Source organism: Thrips palmi, unplaced genomic scaffold, assembly GCF_012932325.1.
Source record: "Thrips palmi isolate BJ-2018 unplaced genomic scaffold, TpBJ-2018v1 HiC_scaffold_5, whole genome shotgun sequence".
Taxonomy (NCBI): domain Eukaryota; kingdom Metazoa; phylum Arthropoda; class Insecta; order Thysanoptera; family Thripidae; genus Thrips; species Thrips palmi.
The window spans coordinates 14,371,759-14,390,895 of record NW_023144632.1 but is presented as its reverse complement, the minus strand read 5'-3'; the positions used below and the strand labels follow the sequence as shown (position 1 = coordinate 14,390,895).

General features: G+C 50.7%; 3 protein-coding genes across 4 annotated transcripts in view; 2 read left to right on the top strand and 1 right to left on the bottom strand.

The window, feature by feature from the left end:
* LOC117650677 (adenylate cyclase, terminal-differentiation specific-like) overlaps nucleotides 1-9,364 on the top strand; it is a 37,753-nt gene extending 28,389 nt beyond the window's left edge. Inside the window, exons 1-4 of one of the 2 annotated variants that reach the window (XM_034394253.1) lie at nucleotides 523-540; nucleotides 1,120-1,202; nucleotides 6,553-6,781; nucleotides 6,947-9,364. In XM_034394253.1, the coding sequence (XP_034250144.1) occupies nucleotides 1,141-1,202; nucleotides 6,553-6,781; nucleotides 6,947-7,585 (930 nt within the window). In that variant the 5' untranslated portion in view covers nucleotides 523-540; nucleotides 1,120-1,140 and the 3' untranslated portion in view covers nucleotides 7,586-9,364. Of the gene's footprint in view, nucleotides 1-522; nucleotides 541-1,119; nucleotides 1,203-6,552; nucleotides 6,782-6,946 lie in introns of those variants that run through there. The other variant, XM_034394252.1, reaches the window with a different exon arrangement.
* A 115-nt stretch (nucleotides 9,365-9,479) lies between these two features.
* On the bottom strand, nucleotides 9,480-12,909 carry LOC117650676 (synembryn-A). Its single transcript, XM_034394251.1, has 10 exons — nucleotides 12,652-12,909; nucleotides 12,229-12,493; nucleotides 11,947-12,145; nucleotides 11,720-11,861; nucleotides 11,435-11,604; nucleotides 11,183-11,357; nucleotides 10,853-11,093; nucleotides 10,614-10,770; nucleotides 10,378-10,497; nucleotides 9,480-10,298 (listed from the first exon to the last, which is right to left on the bottom strand). Exons 1-10 carry the CDS (start codon nucleotides 12,736-12,738, stop codon nucleotides 10,160-10,162), a joined length of 1,695 nt encoding a protein of 564 aa, XP_034250142.1. The 5' UTR covers nucleotides 12,739-12,909; the 3' UTR covers nucleotides 9,480-10,159.
* Nucleotides 12,910-12,975: 66 nt separating this feature from the next.
* Nucleotides 12,976-16,655, top strand: LOC117650911 (protein ecdysoneless). The gene is made up of 13 exons (XM_034394554.1): nucleotides 12,976-13,257; nucleotides 13,471-13,588; nucleotides 13,669-13,756; nucleotides 13,830-13,999; nucleotides 14,094-14,235; nucleotides 14,316-14,495; nucleotides 14,583-14,738; nucleotides 14,821-15,016; nucleotides 15,096-15,270; nucleotides 15,386-15,540; nucleotides 15,626-15,733; nucleotides 15,828-15,952; nucleotides 16,039-16,655. The coding sequence occupies exons 1-13, from the start codon at nucleotides 13,044-13,046 to the stop codon at nucleotides 16,246-16,248; spliced, it is 2,037 nt and encodes a 678-aa protein (XP_034250445.1). The 5' UTR covers nucleotides 12,976-13,043; the 3' UTR covers nucleotides 16,249-16,655.
* Nucleotides 16,656-19,137: the final 2,482 nt, after the last annotated feature.

Sequence of the window (19,137 nt, the reverse complement as noted above, 5' to 3'; positions counted from 1 at the left end):
ATTCCGAGCACTGCTTTCGTCGCTCTGTCTCTCCCGCACTCATGGGGCGGTCCGAAGGGGTGCGGGAGAGACAGAGCCACGAAGCAGTGTTCGGAATCGGATGGCTGTCGTCGCTCTGTCTCCCCCGAGCTGCTCTGTGAGCTCTCTGCTCACGGCGCGAGAGAGGCAGAGCGACGAGAACGACTGTCGGTCTGCAGGCGCGTGCCCCGCGCGACCCCGGGGCGGGCCGCCGCCGCCGCCGCCGCCGCACCGGCCGGGCCGGGCCAATCTCCGATCGACGTCCCCATCAGCTGTTGGAGAGGGAGGGGGAGAGGGTGCGACAATGCTGCGTGGGTCGGCGGGGCGGGTCGGCGGGGCGGTCGAGTCGAGACGCACGCTCGCCGCCGTCGCGAACTGCCGCCTAGTTTTCGCCAAGTTTCGAGGGTCACATTCCATCAGCGGGGTTGTTCGGCCGGGACTAAACTCCCGGACAACCTACTCGCCCACTACCCCGTTACGCTGGCCGGCTGAAGCCGAGGCTAAAGCAGGCTACTGGCTGCGGTAAGCTGAGGAATAAAAGTACAGGCTGAGAAAAGTAAACACCCCTGTGACGCACAGGAGGCATCTCGAAGGCATCCGTCGGGCAAGGTTTCACACTCAGATTTTTATGTTGAGTCGACATAACTGGCCGAGGTTTGACTCCACAAGGGTGTACTTCTCTCGCCCTGTGCTTGTCTTCTCCAACTGACCCCAAGGCCCAGCCGGGCCTAGCTCCTATGAACCCGCCGAGGTGCGTTACTCTGTCTCCCTCGCCTCCGCACGGGACGCCCCATGAGTGCGACAGAGATAGAGTAAGCGCTGTGCGGAATCGGTCTGCAGTTCGGTTCTAGGTTTGCGGTTTGAGGGGAAGCAGCCAAACAGGCTTTCCTCTGCGTGCAGGTTCACTCTGCACTCTGCGTCGGGTCGGCAGTGGGGACTCATCCCTCTCTTCCCTTCCCTTCCCTTGCGTACGGACCGTTGCGGCGGCTTAGGGGTTGCCGGGCGCTGCCGGCTGCCCGATGGACTTGGTGGCCTGCTACCCCGCGCCCCGCCCCGCCGTGCCGCCGCGCTCGCTCAAACTCACACGTTTTCTGTTGGCAGGTGGCCACGGGGCTCGTAACCATGGCGACGCAGTACATGACCGAGAGCCACTACTCGTCGATGCAGTTGCCTTCGGGCTTCAGGTTGGTTCCCTCTCTTTTCGACCAGCGGCTGCCAGCGGCTCGTCGGTGTAATGTTCCACGTGGCGTCGTCAATAGGTTAGGGCGAGGCTTCAATAAAAGATCGAGACTTAGTTTTCCATGTCTATTCCACAGGCCGCTCAGTCGTCAAGTGACAGGTTACAGCTGATTCATTATTTACAGAGTGATTTATATACAGGACTAAACTCTCTATTGGCAGATGCAACTCTCTATTAGCAGTCATACATTATATACACTACAGTCGGCTCTGTGCCCTCTGTAAATTGCAACGCCAGGACCCGTCCAGTGCTTTTTTAGCCCCAGGCCGCAGAAGTCAACAGGAAAAGGGACCCGTGGCGTGCGCTCCCGCAGAAGGATTGTCCAAACCAATGAGCGTCGGTTGGCGAAATCTGCCACTGCGTCGCCGTGTGCCCCCAATCTGAAAGTCATTCACGGGTTGCTCTCGGGCGGAGCGGGGTGGACCAACACTGAAGTACAAATCTTCAAGGGCATCAGAAAGACCCTATTCTCGGACGGGGCTTCGCGGGGCTTCGTCGTCGCCACTGTGAGGAAAGTGACGGTCTGCCAAGGACCCTCCGGCAGTGTATCCCTCTGCGTGAGAGAGAGAGAGAGAGAGAGAGAGAGAGAGAGAGAGAGAGAGGTCATTGTGGTGCACGGATTGACAAGGGGCCGTCCGGGGCGGGGACAGGGGAGACGGACGGGGCCCCACAGCCCCCACAGGCGCGGCGTGGTCAGGACGGGCAGGCGGGGCTAGCCAGGGCTGCATCCCCCACGGGCCCACGGACCCTCGGCCCTTCGTGCACCCAGCACGCCGTGCCGGCCGTGCGCCGCGCGCCGCCCTCGAGGCGCGTAGCCGTGGCTCCCGAGCGGGCCAATTAGGCTGAGCCTTCGCTGCGCGCCGCGGTGCGGTGCGTTGAGCAGAGGCGGCAGCGGCTTCCCTCCGCAGACGATGACGATAGCGTGATGGGTCTGGAGCGGAGCGCGGCTGCTGCTGCGGACTCATTCTGAGAGTCCTTTTGTACCTCTCACATCCACACGGGGCGCCTGAGAGGTGCGAGAGAGACAGAAAAGGACTCTCGGAGTCGGTCTGCCGGGGAAGGGGGTACGCGGACGCGAGCAACATGCGCGGCAGCGCGGCGCAGCGTGCGAGTCGAGCCCGCCTCAGCCCGCCTCGCCTCCCTCGCCTCCCTCGCCTCCCCTTCCGCGTTTCGGCGAACAGACGCCAGCCACGCAGCCACGCCGCTCACGAGGCGAAATCTCAATCTGCCACCCCATCATCGAGTGGGCTGCAGCGCGGCGTGGCGGCGCGGCGGGGGCGCGGCGGAAGGGGGGGGGGGGATCGGAAGGGATGCTTATTTGTCATGTGCGCGCTACGCCCAGCTTTCGCCCAGACTTCGCCCTGCTTTTTCGGCAGCGCTCGCCCGTTTGCCAACAATGGCGAGTGCTGCTGCAGCTGTCCTGTTGCTAGCCGCCGTGCCGCCGTCGTGCTGGCCTCGCGGCCGCGCTCCAAATTGGGGGCTTGCAGTGTCCCTGCCGTCTGTCCGCCTGTCCCCCGGTCCGCCGGTCGCGTCCTAGTCGACACAAGAGGCGTTCAGCGCGGTCAATGACCATTAGTCGCGGGGCCCGGCCGAGGGCCCGGCCCTAAGCGCAGGGCCGACCCGAAGCGGGTCCGACCTTAATGGAGGGCCGACCCTACAGACCCTTCACTGGAACTCGCGGGTGCTCGCGGGACATGACGTGACGTTCGTTGCGACTGCATTCGCTCCACACTCGCGGCGAGCCCCATTGAAACGAATGTGGTTGCAATGTTGGAGCGAACAGGGCACGGTTCGCGTCCAGCCGAGGCGAGCCGAGGCGAGCCGAGGCGTCGTGGATCGTGGATTCCCAGTGTAGGGGGAAGGGGGAATTTGGGGTGGGGGAGGTAAGAAAAGCACACCTTTACGGAGCTGTTATCTCGACTTCGAGCCATCCATCGTCCAGTTATTAGAGATAAACGCGAGAATCTGAGTGTGAAATCCCCTGTCCAATGGGTGTCGAGGTCTCTGCAGGGGCCGTAGTGGGGTTACTTTTCTGGGCGCGTACTTTTCTTCCCCAACTTACGCGGCAAGGCAAGAGGGCCAGCACGTCGTGCTTCTCGCCCCGGTGCCGCGCCGCCCCGCCAATGCCATCGCGTCGCGCCGCGTTGCGCTCATCCAACCAGTCGCCCTCATTTAAACTTGATGCCCGTGCGGCCGTGCGGCCGTTCGGGGTGGAAGTGTAGTTCGTCGCGCCAAACTTCCGTTCCCTGCCCGACGCCACCGCAGCGCTGCATGCACTGCATCCCGCCTGCAGGTAGGCAAAAAGCGGCCTTGACCCTTTCAAAATGTCTACACGCGCCACTGAGCGCACTGGTTTTGTGCGGCCGATCGACCGCAGGACCAAAGAAGGCGGCTTGTCGCGGAGCGGCTCCAGTGCTCCGGCCGCCGACATGTGGTACCACTCTTCGAACGGACGGTCTGCCACGTTGTGCAGTGCAAGCATGGCATTTACCGGACCCGAAACGGCATAAGATCCTTGTGGTGTAGCCTCTCAAGGTCAAGTTCAAGGACGGGGAGCGCCTGTGAGGTAGGCTGCCCGCGACGCGCGTGCCGCTGGGACGCTGCGACTGCTGCCGGCGCAGCCATCGCAGTGAGCGGCGGAGCGGCGGAGCGGCGTTTCGACTGTCGTCGGACTGGCGCTGGTAGGGGTAGGAATAGGGGCGGCTCGATGGTCTGAGAGGCAGCGTGGCGGCCGCTGAAGCGACGACCAGACTCGAGAAAACTCCATCCGAAAGCCTGCCAGACCCTCTTTGCGGCGAGTACGCGAGGTGGATCAGTCCCGCGAGCTGGCGGCCGCTGGCACCCGGCAGCCCCGTCCGCCAGCATTTGAATTTTGAACCGGACAGAGGAAAATTTAAAATGTTGCTCTCTCAGCCATCGAGGGAACCGTCGTACTTCTGCAATTGGCTGCCGGAGCCGCGCTGGAGCCTGCGCGGGGCAAACTTTTCTGTTTCGTATTTTTGTTGTTTTTGTTTTGTTTTGTTTTTTGTTTCCCTACTGGACCGAGCCGCTAAAGGCCGCAGGGCTCTGGCGCTATAGCGAATCGACAGACTAACAACGCACATCACTGGTGGCAGACGGGAAAGCAAAACTATCTCCACTCTTTGAACTAGCCCGAACGCAACGGATGAGGCACTGTTGAGCTGAAGCCTCCACGCGGATCTGTTTACGAAACGCAGGACAGTGCCCACTGCCGACTTCTCGGACGGATTGAGCAGAGCGATGGGCTTTGGTCTGTGAGCCAGTGCAGTGGGGCCGTGGGTGCCCGCTCTCCACCCGAGTCCCGGTGTCCTCCGCCCGCGCTTTTTTCCCCTCCAAAGCAGATCATCTCAGTCGGCTGGCTCTCTAACTACTCGGACGGATTTAGCGTTCACAATGCCCCCCCACCCTTTTCCCCGGGCGCATCTCCGCATCTCCACCGCGCGCGGAACAAAGACTTTTCAAATCGTTTGCTTATCTAGGCGCGACCAGCCGCGCGGTGCGGCGCGCCGGCCGGCCAGGCACAGCCAGGCAGCGGGCGTTGAGTCGGGCGGCCATTTGGGCCATTTTGGCCGTCAAACTTCCATATTGGACGCGTCGTGTAGTTTGTCAGCCACGTCGCTCCCGCCGAGGAGCACTCCGGCGGGAGGGGAAGGGGGTTCCTCGGGGGAAAACGAAAAGCATTGATAGGAAGCAAGAAAATAGAAAAAAGAGACGACAAAGAAACCTTTCGAGATAGGTCGATAATCATTTTCTCGGCGATCCATGTTGCCTCCGCACGCTCCGCACCACGTCAGGCCAAGTAATTGGCCGGAACGTGCTCCTTTTGCCTTTTGCCGGCAATCAGGCGCCAAAGAAGTGCCCCGGCGAGACCGTCTGGCGGGCGGACGGGCAGGCAGGCAGACAGGCAGACAGGCAGGCAGGCGGACTGAGGGGTCCAACGACCCGCCTCCTCCCACGACATTTCTGGCAGTCCACGCGACAAAATGTGCTGAAGCCCCAATCAAAGACGCTCAGCCACGGAAATGGGGACCACCAGTAAGAAATGTAGACTTGAACTCTGCAGTAGCGCCGCAACGCGCTTTACGTTTTAAAAGTGAAAAGGTTTTTTTTGTTTTGTTTTTAGTCGCTGGCAGTTAATAAAATGAACACGTGGATTGGAGCTGCTCAAAGGGCCAGCCCTTTTCGGGTGATTACACACAGGGCGTCCCGCAACACATGCGTGCCTGGAGGGGCGAGGGTTGCCGGCATACGATCATGTGTGGTCCAGCCCTTAATGGTAATGGTAATGGCCAGCTAGGCAGTCCCGCTACACATGCGTGCCTGGAGGGGCGAGGGTTGCCTACTCGCCGTCTCGCAGGCGTCCGGGCAGCCATGGCGCCTGCCAGCTAGGCAGTCCCGCTACACATGCGTGCCTGGAGGGGCGAGGGTTGCCTACCCGCCGTCTCGCAGGCGTCCGGACGTTGAAGCAGTCCGCGGCGAATCGCAGAAAGGCCGTCGTCTCGTCACAACTTTCATCGGCGGTGGCGGTGATTGCCTGGGAGTGCTTTCAAAGCTTGTCTGGGGGCGAAAGAGCGGCCGGGGGGGGACTTGGTCTGGCGTACGGCTGCGTGGCAACAACGGCACGCGTGTTGTCTCGAGACTCGGGAGGGTGGTGGTGGTGGTGGTGCCGGGGTGCGGAAGCCTCTCGCTGGGGGATGAGGAAGGATGAGCACGGTGGGGCTGCGCGGCAGCCAGAGGCAGCACAGCAGAGCGCCCCGCTAATGAGCCAATGAGCCCCCGCCGCCCCCGCCACCCCCGCCCGCGACAAGGGTCCGCACTGCTCCACTGGCCCCCCGATCTCTCAATCGCGGCGCCCGAGTAAAGCTGGTGTGCGCTCCGTCAGGGATAGAGAGTGCGTGCCGGAGCGGGAACACAGCGGCAATGCGGCTAGCAGCGCTGCTTTGGTGGGTCGCGCCCTCTCCAGATCCTCACGAGGGCGGACTTGTTCTGCCGAGGGAGGGTCGCTGGCACGCTGGCTGAGGGCACTCAGTGCGTCATGCACAGTGTGTCCTACAGTGTGTCCCACAGTGTGTGACACACTCCCCTCCCCAATCATTACTGCTGCCGACCTCATGGAGGGACGAACTCCCAAGAGTGTTCTCTCTCTCCCCGCCGTGGGGGCAGGGTGGGGTGGCGTGGGGTGGGACGCGGCCCCAGGACGCACCGTGCGACGCTGCGAAACCCGCCAGCATTGCAGGGCCTTCTCTCACACCGTGTCCGCCTCGGTGTTGCAGCATCGTCGTGGACGACGTGGACGGCGACCGCGAGCCGCTGTCGCTGCCCGAGGAGGAGATGGCCGCGACGGCGTCCACGTCCGCGGCCGGCTGCCACGTGGAGGAGGGCCAGGACGCCCTGGAGACTGTACCCTGCCTCTGCGGGGTGACGGGGGCGCCCCACGAGAGGCGCAACAGCTGGGGGCCGATGAACGCGCACCTCTGCTCTGAGCGCATCCGCCAGTACCAGGTAGGCCGAGCTTGCTCACCCTTAGCGGGTCTTCCTTACCCTGCCCGGTCGACTCGTCGCTGTCTCACTCTGAGTGTGGGAGGGGCAGAGCGATGCCCTCGTCGCTTCCCACTCCAGGCCGTATGCCGTACCGCTAATGCGTGTGCTCCGCTGTTCTGCGTGCAGGTGGAGGCCGAGAGTCGCAAGAACGAGTTCGCCAAGCTGCTGGAGGAGCACGCCCAGGTGGTGCTGCGCGTCAAGCAGATGGAGCAGCGCGAGCAGCAGCAGCAGCAGCAGCGGCAACAGCAAGCCGGGGCAGCGGGGCCGTCGGGGGCAGCCGGGGGGCAAGGCCAGCACAAGCAGGAAGAGGAAGACGAGCCGCCACAGCAACTAGACCAGCCTCCAAAGAAACCAGATAAGCCACCAAAGCAGCAAGATCGACAACCCAAAGAGCAAGGTCAGTCTGCAAAGCAGCAAGATCGACAACCCAAAGAGCAAGGCCAGTCAGCAAAGCAGCAAGATCGACAACCCAAAGAGCAAGTTCAGTCTGCAAAGCAGCAAGGTCGACAACCCAAAGAGCAAGGCCAGTCAGCAAAGCAGCAAGATCGACAACCCAAAGAGCAAGGTCCGTCAGCAAAGCAGCAAGAACTGCCAGACAAGCGGCAAGATGACGCAAAAATACAGGAAGACCAAAAACAGAAGGAGAAAGACCAGCAACAGGAGAAGAAAGAGCAGGCACAGCAGCAGCCTCAACAGCAGTCTCCCAAGGAGGGCTGCACACCCAAAGAAGATCAGGAACGAATCTCAAGTGAGGGAGGCATTTAAGTATTTTATCTTAATCTTATTTGCTCTGCATCAACATTGTTCAATCTTAAATCCATTATCTCTCAATCAGTCATCGAAATGCCATCAATCGGTCAGATTGTGGCAATAATGGTATGATATAATTTATTTAACTACAGGTAACAAGGTGTGTTACTGTTTTACTATTATATTTGTTGTGGAGTCACTACGACTGTTCTTCTTCGGATCCATTCCTCATTTGTCCATTTGTTATTTGACCTCAGTCAAATATACAGTAGCAGCCAGTCCTCTTAAAAGTCTTCACCTTCACTCTGCATTCTGCATTTTGGTGTTAATAATTTGTCAGTTTGCAGGTTCCAAGTGTGTTTCATTGTTCGTAGGCATTTATCCTGCAAATTTCATACTTCACGATGGGAGCTCTTTGGCTAGCTTCTACCAACTAAACATCTTGCATTGTTTTCTTTTAAAAGTCTATTTCTCAATGTTGCATAGATATAACAGATGGATTTATCTGATTTCTTTCTTGGATTTGTAGTTACATCTTCAATTGTACTCGTTTCATAGTTGTGTTCCCTGTTACACAAATAGCCTCTGGTTTGCTCTTAGATGTGTTACCTTGTGCTAGCATCATCTCAGGTGGAGCGTAAGAACCTTGCCTGTTCACAGGTGCGGAATGGTGTGATATACATTTTATTGTGATGGATTTCTGAGAATTGCATTAAAAAATGAGATATTCTGATTTTAAACAACCTTTATATGCAAATTTTGGCCTAATAAGTGCTTAAAAGAAAATTTACAATTTTTATTTTCCTTTACAATGATACGTACAGTCTTGTGGTACAAACTGCATGATTGTTGGTGCTGTTCCATTCACTTGCAGTGAGTACCCAAAGTGTCTCTCTGAAGAACAAGGTGCCCAATGAATTTTCTTGGAAGACCAAGTTGTAGTCTTCTTTCTGAAAGTGTGTCTGATTTCATACCGGTCGTCTCAGCCAGGACGACGCCGTGCTGCGTTTTGCCCATCCGAGGTGGCAGGTCTGCACGAAACGCGACCAGGAGCCTGGAGCCCTCAAGGCGCTGAGATAGAGAGGCCAACCCGGAACGCTCCGTCGACGTGACTGAGACACCCGGTACTGTGTTCCAAAATTGAAATGACTAATTTTGAGGAATGTAGGGAACGGCGAGGGTAAGGACACTAGAGGTTGGTCACCAGAGACCCCTTCATTAATATTCATTAAAGGTAGGCAACACATGTTTGCGCACTTTCTTGGGACTTCCCTTGTCGTGCTGAGCTAATGGAGTTAATCCTCAATGATTACGCTGTTTAGGAGTTCTTCTGGCCTCATATCAGGTTTATTCTGTTGAATGCTTGTGTTCTAACATTCCCCTTAAATTAGTGACTTGACATTTGGGCCACCCTGTACATTATTTGTCAAGATTTATATTACTTTTCATACCTAATGAATGCATCCAATTCTGATAGTCAGTTGTTTTGTTCATGAAGCAAACATTTTTCAGGATTACAGTTACTGGTCACATGACTGTTGTTTATTTCAAATTTTAAATGTACAACAAAAACATATTTATTAATTTTAAGTACTGTAAATTGTGTGAAATAAGCTTTCCTTAAGAAAAATTGAACAACTTCATTAGTATCTTATTAGGAATATAAAATGCTGTGAATAAAAAGAACGGTAAGAATAAGAACTTGAATTATTATTTTTTGTTCTAAAGCATTGTTACAGATGGTCTGTATAAGTATTATACGAGAAATGACAATAAATGTATCAAATGCTTGGGTGTGAACTTCAATTTCTTTGATTATCGTTGTTTCAAGAAGTGTATTTGGCATCATAAGTGTGGTTGTTTTAAAATGACAATCTAAGAAGGAATTCATAAGAATGACAAAACAAAATTGGTTTGAAGGAACTGTTTGCTCATTTTTTATTAATTCACAGAGAGGTGAGATTAAGAGATTTAAGTCGCTGTAGTGCACTTAGAACCCAAATTTCTGGGCTACAAACAACCACCATTCAAATGGTCTAATGTAAGTAGGTAAGTAAAAAATGTTTCCTAAAATACAATGGTAACTATGAGAAAACATTGCACAGACTCAAAATACACATGACAAATAGATACATTTGAAAACATGGAAAAATACAAAGAGGCAGGTTTTAGATAAGAAAAAGACTATCATTTATTAAGGTACTGAAAGATCTACACAGGTCTGCTTTATACAGACTCCAATGTTGTCCTAGAAACCACAACGAATGCATTCAAAAAGAAACAGATATAAGAGTGACACCATTAATTATTTCCTTGTTTATAATAAATAAATATAAAATTAAGGAAACCATTAAGGTGTTCATTTTCCCATTGTTGACACAAATGGGACTTATATGATGATGAATCTTATAATTGTCAGTTCAGATTATACAATTCATTTTACAAATTGATACTAATCAGACATAAATGTCTGTAAAATCGTTAGTGAAAACGAGAAGACTTACTTCACACTGAACACAAAAACACACAATAACTTAATGTATCACAAGGAGGAAAAGAAATGTGGCATGGAATGCACAGTAGACTAGATTATACGTCTTCATCACCTTCTGTGGGATGAGAGGCTCGAACCTGTTGCCTAGGGAGCTCCTCTTGCAGCTGCATGATATGATCCACTGGCTGTGGGCGACCATCTTCACCAATGCGGCAAGGCTGAACAATTCCTTCACTGAAATAAGATAAAATATTTCTAGTTACAAATACAGTAAACAGATAAAAACCATCATCAATCTGAAGGTTCCTATTACTTTGAAAGCTTTGCCATCAGGTTAGCGAGTTGAACTGCTTCATATTCCTTCTGCTCTTCAGACATTCCATCCATTGGATTTTCTCGGGGTGGCTCCCAGCATCCAGTTACTGGGTTCATTCTACAAGAATATTTATTGTTCATTGCATTTACAACTTGAATAAATAAATTCAATAAAAAATTCAATCATGGAAATTTTGTACAAGACCTAAGGTACAAGAGGAGATGCCAACTTACTCATGTCGATATTTCTTGTATTCCTCTGTATCGCTATCCTCACTTTCAGATGAGTAATTGGGGCCCTCGTCGTCATCGCGGCGTCCAGCTAAGAGACCTCTATTAGCCAAGAGGCCCGCAGCATTACCGTATCCAGTGTACTTGATCATGCGTCCAACTAAAACAGAATATTCGTTTAGCAATGTACATTTTGTCAAGTGGCCGAAGGTGCAAGGATACTAAAATGGATGTCAGCTAACCATTTTCTTTGCACAAAATAAAAAGTAGCTCAGCCACTAAATCCTTGATCTGAGTGTATGGAGATGTTAGAAATTTGCACAAACGGTTCCGAATTGTATTGCCTTCTTCAGGACGCCGATGGGTATCCTTTAGTGGAGGCAAAATTTGAAGACGAAGGAACTTGCGCAAAATGCGGTGATTCCGAGCACACTCAATGAGAACTGTCAAAATGGGGGCCAAGCATTCTGTTTGAGTGGAAGTCTGAAAACAGAAATAAAGAATCAGCTTAATGTAGTGTGGGGAGAAAAAAGAACATCCCCCAACCCTCCCCAACCTGCTTTTTCTCTTACCTCTTCTTCGGCACCATCAAGTTTATTTTGTAAAATGTGCAATAAAACTGCAACAGCTTCCATGTTACTTCCCTCAAATTCAACAACACCATTGCCATTGTCTTTCTCAGGAAGTGGAGCCACAAGAAATGAGAGGCATGGAGCTGGTACTGCTGTTAGCATATTCACTGTGTGACTAAATTAACACAAAAATAAAATAGACAGTTATAAAGTTATAATAAACAATGGCTAAAACGGATGCAGGAAACTTACTTTTGAAGATCAAGCCGCTTTTCTGGAGTACTTGTGGATGCAAGTAGAAGATCTCGTAAGATACAGACCAACCGTTGGCCATGAGCTTCTGCTTCCTCATCAAGGTGAAGTCCCTTGTCTTTGCAGCAAATATTGAAGAGAACTTTAAGTACTTCACACAGTAGTTGACCCTATGGACAAGGAAGATACTGCATTAGCAAGGCAAGCAATAATAGCAAATAAACGACACAAATAGACAAGGCAATAAAAATAAGAAGGAGAGTGAGATACAGAGAAAATTTATACCTGTTCATTTGTTATGTTCAGAGGAGCATGCAAGCCACCAACCGCACCCTGATAATCAGGATCACCCACAGCTTGACTCATTTCATAGTCAATCAACTCCATCAGGTATGTCATTCCATGAAGCTCCTCCTTCAACTGAGCCCTGTTCCAAAAGAGATGGTCTGTTAAAACCAAATTAAAAACCTAAAAACTGTGACACTTCAGTAAATTATTGGAAGAATACACACCGGCTGTCCTGGTGCAAAGCTGTCACCAAAAACAACATTTTCATATCAAAATACTTGAGTTCATCTGGGAAAGAACGATCTCTATATGTACGCAAGCGGTTGAGAATCCCCTCCATGGTGTTGTTTGTACCGCATATTTTCTGTGCTTTTGGTGAGTTAAAGACAATGTTGCTTAAGCACTTCAAGGCCTCTAGATTGACTGAAAACAGAAGTAAAATCAGAATCTTTAAGATAGAACACAGATTTCAAAGTAATTTCAAATTTGCTTCCGAACATAAATACCTTCAAAATTCTCCTTTTCATTAATAAGTTTAATAGCTTCCTCTTGACTGACTATTCCTGCATGCTTTAGGAGTAGATCAATGTGCTGAACGCAAATAATATCATCCAATCCCTTCTTGTCACGACCAAGGATCCGTAAACACCCAAGAATTTCTTTCAATAGCTGCTCAGGTAGAGGTGTACTCAAGAGTTGCATGAGACATTTCCAAAGACGAGCTCTAGAACTGTTTCGGTCCAGTTCAGGAAAAGAAAACATACTCAAATTCTGGAGGAACATAAAAATACAAATTTGATTTAGACAAAAATCATTTTATTCAGGTTAGGGTGAACTGATTAATAAAACAGAAAACCGAACTCATATATAAACTGGCCATAAGTGAGATTGAGGTCACAAAGTGATCCTTTCCCGTTAGTTTTACTCACCCTCTTCTGAAAACTCCCCAAAATACTAACGATTTCTGCATTTTGGGTATTGGAGTTCTCCAAAGCAGCGATGTCGTCCGGTTCCATCTTAAAACGGAGAAGAAACGCTCGCCAAACAGAAATCTGATTCAGTCTCCTTTAAGAGCCACTTGGACTCATCTTTTTTTCACAGAAAATTCAAGACAAACTTCTGATATTTGGAGACTGTCAAGTACAGGTGTTAAGGTTAGTCGGGCAGCAGAAGCAGCAGACGAGGGGTGCGGTGATTTTTTTTTTTTTGGGGGGGGGGGGAGGAGGTCATTGGATTGCTATTGCGATTGCGGTGTGCGTTGGTTGTCTTGTTGTTTGTTTTGTAGGTTGTGTAGGCTAGTGTAGGCTTAGGTTGCTTGAAAATGGCTAGCGCACTTGAAGATGTTCAGGTTGACGATTTCGTCGAGTATTTTCTTTTTCCTCAGGGATTGGAAGAACTGTCTTCAAAGGAAGAGGTGGAAGATTCCTTGAGAAACGTATTTTCTCTCATAAGTTGTTGCTCCTCCGAACACAAGCGTGAATATATATGGCATAAAGACCCTTTTAACATTGCGCCTATCCTTGAGGATGAAACTGGTACGAACAATTGTTTTTATTTCCATAAAAACTAATCCTTACTCTCTGTCATTTTCCTAGTCTCACATGCATATCTGCTTGAGGTGTTAGCCTTCATGACAGCTTGTTCATTGGTGCGCCTAACCATGAACTTGTCACATTTTTCTCATGTTGAACATGAAAACATGAATTAAAATTACTGCTGTTGAAATAGCATTATTGTGCTCTTTGCAGGGTTGTTGCCGCCACACCTTCATGGTACAACTCACTTTGGGGATAACATTGAGGATGAATGGTTCATTGTTTACCTCCTGTTACAATTAACTAAAGATGTCGAGGGCCTGGTTGTACGGTAGGTAAGATTTGCTTTGATGTTCCCTTTATCATGAACCTTGTATGATTATCCACATGGTATCTTTTGACTTATTTCAGAGTTATTGATTCTGATGGAGAGTTTCTCCTCATTGAGGCGGCTGACTACTTGCCTCCATGGGCCGACCCAGAAACATGTGGCCAAAGGGTGAGTAACCAGACTCACTCTTTGCTCATTCTAATCAGTGTTTCTTCTAAAGAATATGTTTTTTCTTGGACAGGTTTACTTGTATCAAGGAGAGGTTCACTTGATTCCATACAACGATCTGAAAATGAATGATTCACCCAAAGTGGTTGCCATTTCCAGTGCTATTCAGCTCATCAGGTCATCACCTCAGCAGACCCTTGCCCCTCAGCCTATTCAAGATGCTATCTCTGCTCGAATCGAAGGGTGAGGCAACTTCGTAATGCAGATACTTTGCTGAGTACCGTGCTATATGCCATTGTTATTTTCTTAATAATTTGTTATAACTTTCCGGTTTCAGTTACCCCAACAAAATTAAAGAGAATCTACATAGAACGACATTGTCTCTTCCTGCCGAAATATCTGTCCTACTCAAACACAATCCAAGTTTAATTGCACCTGCTGTTCGTGCATTTTGTGAGCGTGATCCAATTGATAAGAGGGCAAGTTCTTTTCAGAATTGTACCATGCTTGTTGTTCAGTATTCCTGAAATAAAATAAATGCTAACTTGTATTCTTACAGGCATGTCGCAACATGACACATTTCCGACCCGAAAACTGTGTTATGTCCAGTGTAGTGTTTACCCGCTGTCTGTATGCAATGCTTTGTCATGAAAAGAGCATTCCAGAAAAACGATCCGGCTGGCAGTTACCTCCTCCAAACTCCCCCACTTTTAAGATGTATAATTTGGGATACAAAGTGGTAAAATAAATTTGTTTTCTTTTTCTCTTTTTATTTTGAAATCTCTTACCAACTTTTTTCTGAAGAGGTTTTTTTTCCTTTTTTCAGGCGTGTGGATTTGAAATTTTGGTTGATCGTGCTAAAACATCTGGAAATTGTAGTGACAGTACTGGAAATACCCCATCTGTAGAAATTAAAGACTTGGCTGAGAGTAGAGGGTGGTCTTTGTATCTATCCAGCCTCAGGAAGAAAGAATATTTCAAGGTTTGTTACACAGTCGTAGTTATCTTATCTTACTTTATTTTGAATAAATTTATCATTTTCTTTCTTTGAAAAAAAATATTAGGGTCTTTTAGAAGGTTCTAAGGAGTACAACGCTCTTCTTGAACAAGCCAAAGAATTTTATATCAACAATTGCGCATCCACTTCTAAAATCATGCCAGATTCTTCAGCTGGAAGTGAAATTTTGTCTCGATTGCACTCACTCACCTTGGACTTAGAGGCCATGAAAGAAGAATCTAAAAATCTTCCACAGAATGATGGTAAGAATTATTTTAAGAATTGTACCTAAACCTTAAGAGATGAAGACTCATTTTTACAGTACATTTCAATGGCTTGCAGATGACTCATGGCTTGAAATTGGTCCAGAGGAAGTAGACAAAATGTTGAAAGAAAGATATGGGTCTATCACAGACAAATTGAAAAAAAGTGAAGTACCCGACAAAACAGGGTTAGCAACAGCTCTTGGAAACTTTATGGACTGCATGTCAGGAGTAGATGGAGCTGAGTTTCCGAAGTGAGTGTTTATTTCGGATCTCTCGTGAAGTTTTAAGTTTCATTATTGTGTCTTCTTTTTTTCTCTCTCATATGTTATTGTATTCAAAGCAAAGAATTATCTTTTTTTTTTTCAGACAAGGCACTTCCAAGACTTCTGCCAACAACCCCATATTTTCAGGAACCAGGAAAAAGTCTGGGAAAAACAGTGAAGATTCTGAAATGGCTGCAAGTGACAATCGACTAAACTTTGACCCAGAAGGATTTTCCTGTGCAGTTCAGAATATATTAGGTGAAACATTGATGCTTTTGTGACTTGTAACTTGATTTGCTCTGCATCATTGATATTTATATTCCATTTTTATTTTGTATTTCAGACTTTGTCATACCTGAGGACTCCTGGGACTTGAATTCTGGTTCTGAAGACTCAGATATTGGTTCATATGAGGATGATGGTGAATTGGATCTGGATGAAGTGAAGCCAGGTATTGCAATAAATTTTTCAAACCCAATTTTATTTTACTTTTAACATTGTTGCTGTTAGCTTCAAAGTCAACCTCTCTTGTAACACCTCTCCAGGTAAGAAACAACCACCTGATGCTGAACTGAAACAGTACATGGATCAAATGGATCGTGAATTGGCCAACACAACTATAGCGCAGAGCTTTGAGAAAAAGGAACCAAAAGCTAAACCAGAAAAGAAGGTAGTCAGAGTAATAATTACCTTCATGTTTTCCTTTTTTTGTCTCCCTTAACATTTTTAAAGAGCCCTCATTTGTTTTATATCCAGATAAAACCAGGAACATCTCAAGATGAAGATTTGTTTGAGGATGTTGAAGATTTCCAGCCGGTTGACATTGACCTTAATGCTTTAAAGAATATTCTGGAATCATTTCAGTCTCAAATGGGTGCAGCTGGTCCTGCATCAAATCTATTGGGACCAATGGGAATCCACCTTGAAAATATGTCTCGAAAAACTTCTGATAACAATGGGAAGTAGAGCTGTGGTCTTCCTTATTCTAGAAATACTATAGGTGGACTTTGTCCTTCCTCTATTGGCCTTTTCACATTCCAGGTGAGGAGTGTCTAGTTGTAAGCGGTATACTTGTGTTAGGCTTTGTGCAACAAATTGACTCTAGTCATCTTTATTTTTTATTTTTTTTATCCATATCAGTAAGATCCAGTGTTGTACGTTAAATGTGGTGAGGTATTGTGACCTCTGAAAGTTTGTAATGTACACTTTCAACACAAACATATTTATATGTACTATTAATATTTTTACTGTACCTTATGCCTTATGTTCCATGTGCCTCAGCATTTGTTTTATTTTTTTACAATAACTATCATTATTTGTTGGTTACCAATTGACAATGGGTCATTGCAAGTATTATATTCTGTAAATTTGAATTGTGTCAAATGTCTACCAATTCCAAGTACCTCACAAACTTATTACAAGTGACAGGTTTGTACATCACACAACAGGGTATTTTAATCTTACTGTAAAAATGAATACTCTCCTGCCATTGGATGTCTTTCAACTTTTTAAGTAAATAAAATAGGATGATAAGAAAACGCTGAGTATGCAATAGTCGACTTTTTCGTTTTGCAAATTTGCCTGTCCGGCGACTCTGACCGCACCGCGGCCGCGCTCTGCACTCGCTGCCCACGGCGCTCTTCGTGATGACACTGCACCGCGTGAGCGAGAGGCAGATGCAGGACGCCTAGCCCGGCCTAGCCGCTCCGTGCGCGTCGTGCGCGTAGCTGCGCGCCGCGTTCCCGAGCCGCAAGCCAGGCCAGCCAGGGCTCGGTGCAGCGCAGTTAGCGCAGAGTGCCGCACGGCTCGGGCTTCGCTCGCAGCCGAAACAAGGACGGGCTGGCGGCGGCCGGGCTGCTGCAGCCTCTGGGGCTTCCCTCCGCGTCCTGGCCGTCCTGGCGGTGTCTGCACTGCGGGCGAGGCGGCGGCGTCCCGGCCCGTCGCGACTCCGCCACGCGGCGATACTCCGCGCGCTGGGCCCGCGGAGGAGCGGCAGGGAAGTCCAGCCAGGGGAGAGTCTGGGCCGCGAGCACGCCGCCTCACCTCACCGGCCTGCATGCTGCCTCCCGACAGTCTCTCGCGCACTCATGGGGCGTTCCCTGCGGGCCCCTTGGCGGGCCCTGGGGGTGCGAGAGAGACTGGCCGGCCACGCAGCCTCCACGCCGCGGCCGTGGGGCCCTGGCCGTGCCGCCTACCACGTGGCCCCAACGTGTGCTGTTTATCAACAACGCAGTGTCGGTGCTTAGCGGTGCCGTCCGGGGCGTGGAAGTTCCTCAGAAAAAGAGAGAAAGAGAAAGGGGTGGTGGTGGGGATGGCCCACCCCGCCCCGCCTTTATCGTGTCTGCCAGTCAGTCTCCGTCTCCCTCTGTCCTGGCGTTCGCCACATTTTACGGATCCGGGCCTAGTCGGGCTGGCTAGTCCTTCGCTGGTCCGACTCCGTCATGCTACCGACATGCGGATAGGACGGGCATCTCTCCCTCCCCTAGCTTCAGGCCGGCCCTTGTGCCAAGCCTTGTGCCCGAGCGCCGCCTGCACCGCCTCTGCCAGCAACTGGGCCGTTCTCGTTCGGAAGCTTCGCCAGTCGAAGTTCGCTACCTTACTGCGCCGCATCGATCTAGGCGCTTACATATTGCAGAAGCTCTGTCCCGGCGATAAGTGGCGCGGAGAGGGGGAGGGGGTGTCCGGGGTGTCGAGCCGAGACGGCCGAGAAGAACGGCGAAAATAAGTGATAGGCGATAGCGCGCCGGGTGACGAAAGGAAAGCCAAGGAGGGCGGCGGAGACTAGAGAGAGGAGTCAGTGTGCTTGGGTGGGGGTCTTAGTTGGTCGTTGCTGGTGGTTACACTATCCACGGCACTTACAGTGCACCGGGCCCGCACGCCCTTGCCGCTGTCGCTTGCACTCCCCACACTGTCAGCGCGCCGTGGTGCGCCTCGACTCCCCTCCGCCCTGCGCCGTGCTTGGTCGTGCTCCGCTTGGTGACCCCCTGCCGGGGCGGGGCGGGGCGGCCCGGGGACGGGGAGGAAACGGACCAGATGAGATTACTTACATAATAATTGGAACCGCCAATCGGGAGTACAGTGTATGCACACGGCTGGCGCACTGGCGCCGCCACCGGCCGTTACGTCCGTAACCTCGTCGGCCTCGTCGCCCTGTCCCCTGGCCGCCAGCCTTGCTCCGGGAGCCTCGGCGAGGAAGGGGTCACGCCTTAGGCCGCCCTCGCCATCGAGTGTCTCTGGAAAACTTTACTCCGCCCTCTCGGCCCCCTCCCCTCCCGGTGGAGCCACTCTGCATTGCCGTGGGAGCGCCGCGGAAGCACTTCTTGCCGCGCAGAGAGGTCCGCCGGTGCGTGCGTGTGTGTGTGTGTGTGTGCGCGCGCGCGCCTATACGCGAGTTGAGTTGCGAGCCGAAAAACGGGCGCAGCGCGCACAGGCTTCAAGAAAGGGCTGCTTAATTCAGCAGGTTAACACGCAGTACGCAGTTTTTGCGTGGGACGAACGCCGTCGTCGCCCAGCCCGGCCCAGCCGCAACGACCGCAGCGGCCGCGGCGCAACGCCAAAGGCTATCACTTCTTGACGGCGGACGTCACCGTGTGAGGCGTAGGGCGCATGTGAGATGTTCCAACCGATAGAGTGTGGAATATTTTTCAACCGGCCGCCGGGGACGTCCTTCTATGACGGAGCTTGTTCGAACAATCAAAATGTTTTAAAAATGCGGAGCAAGTGTAAACAAGATAAGGGAGGAAAATAATGAAGTGCGCACCAAGAAGAAAGACGAGGGACGTGCGCAGAGCGAGAACAAGGTCAGGTTTCGACAGATTGGGACTGCAGCGCTGCGCCCTGGACGCCTGGACCGCC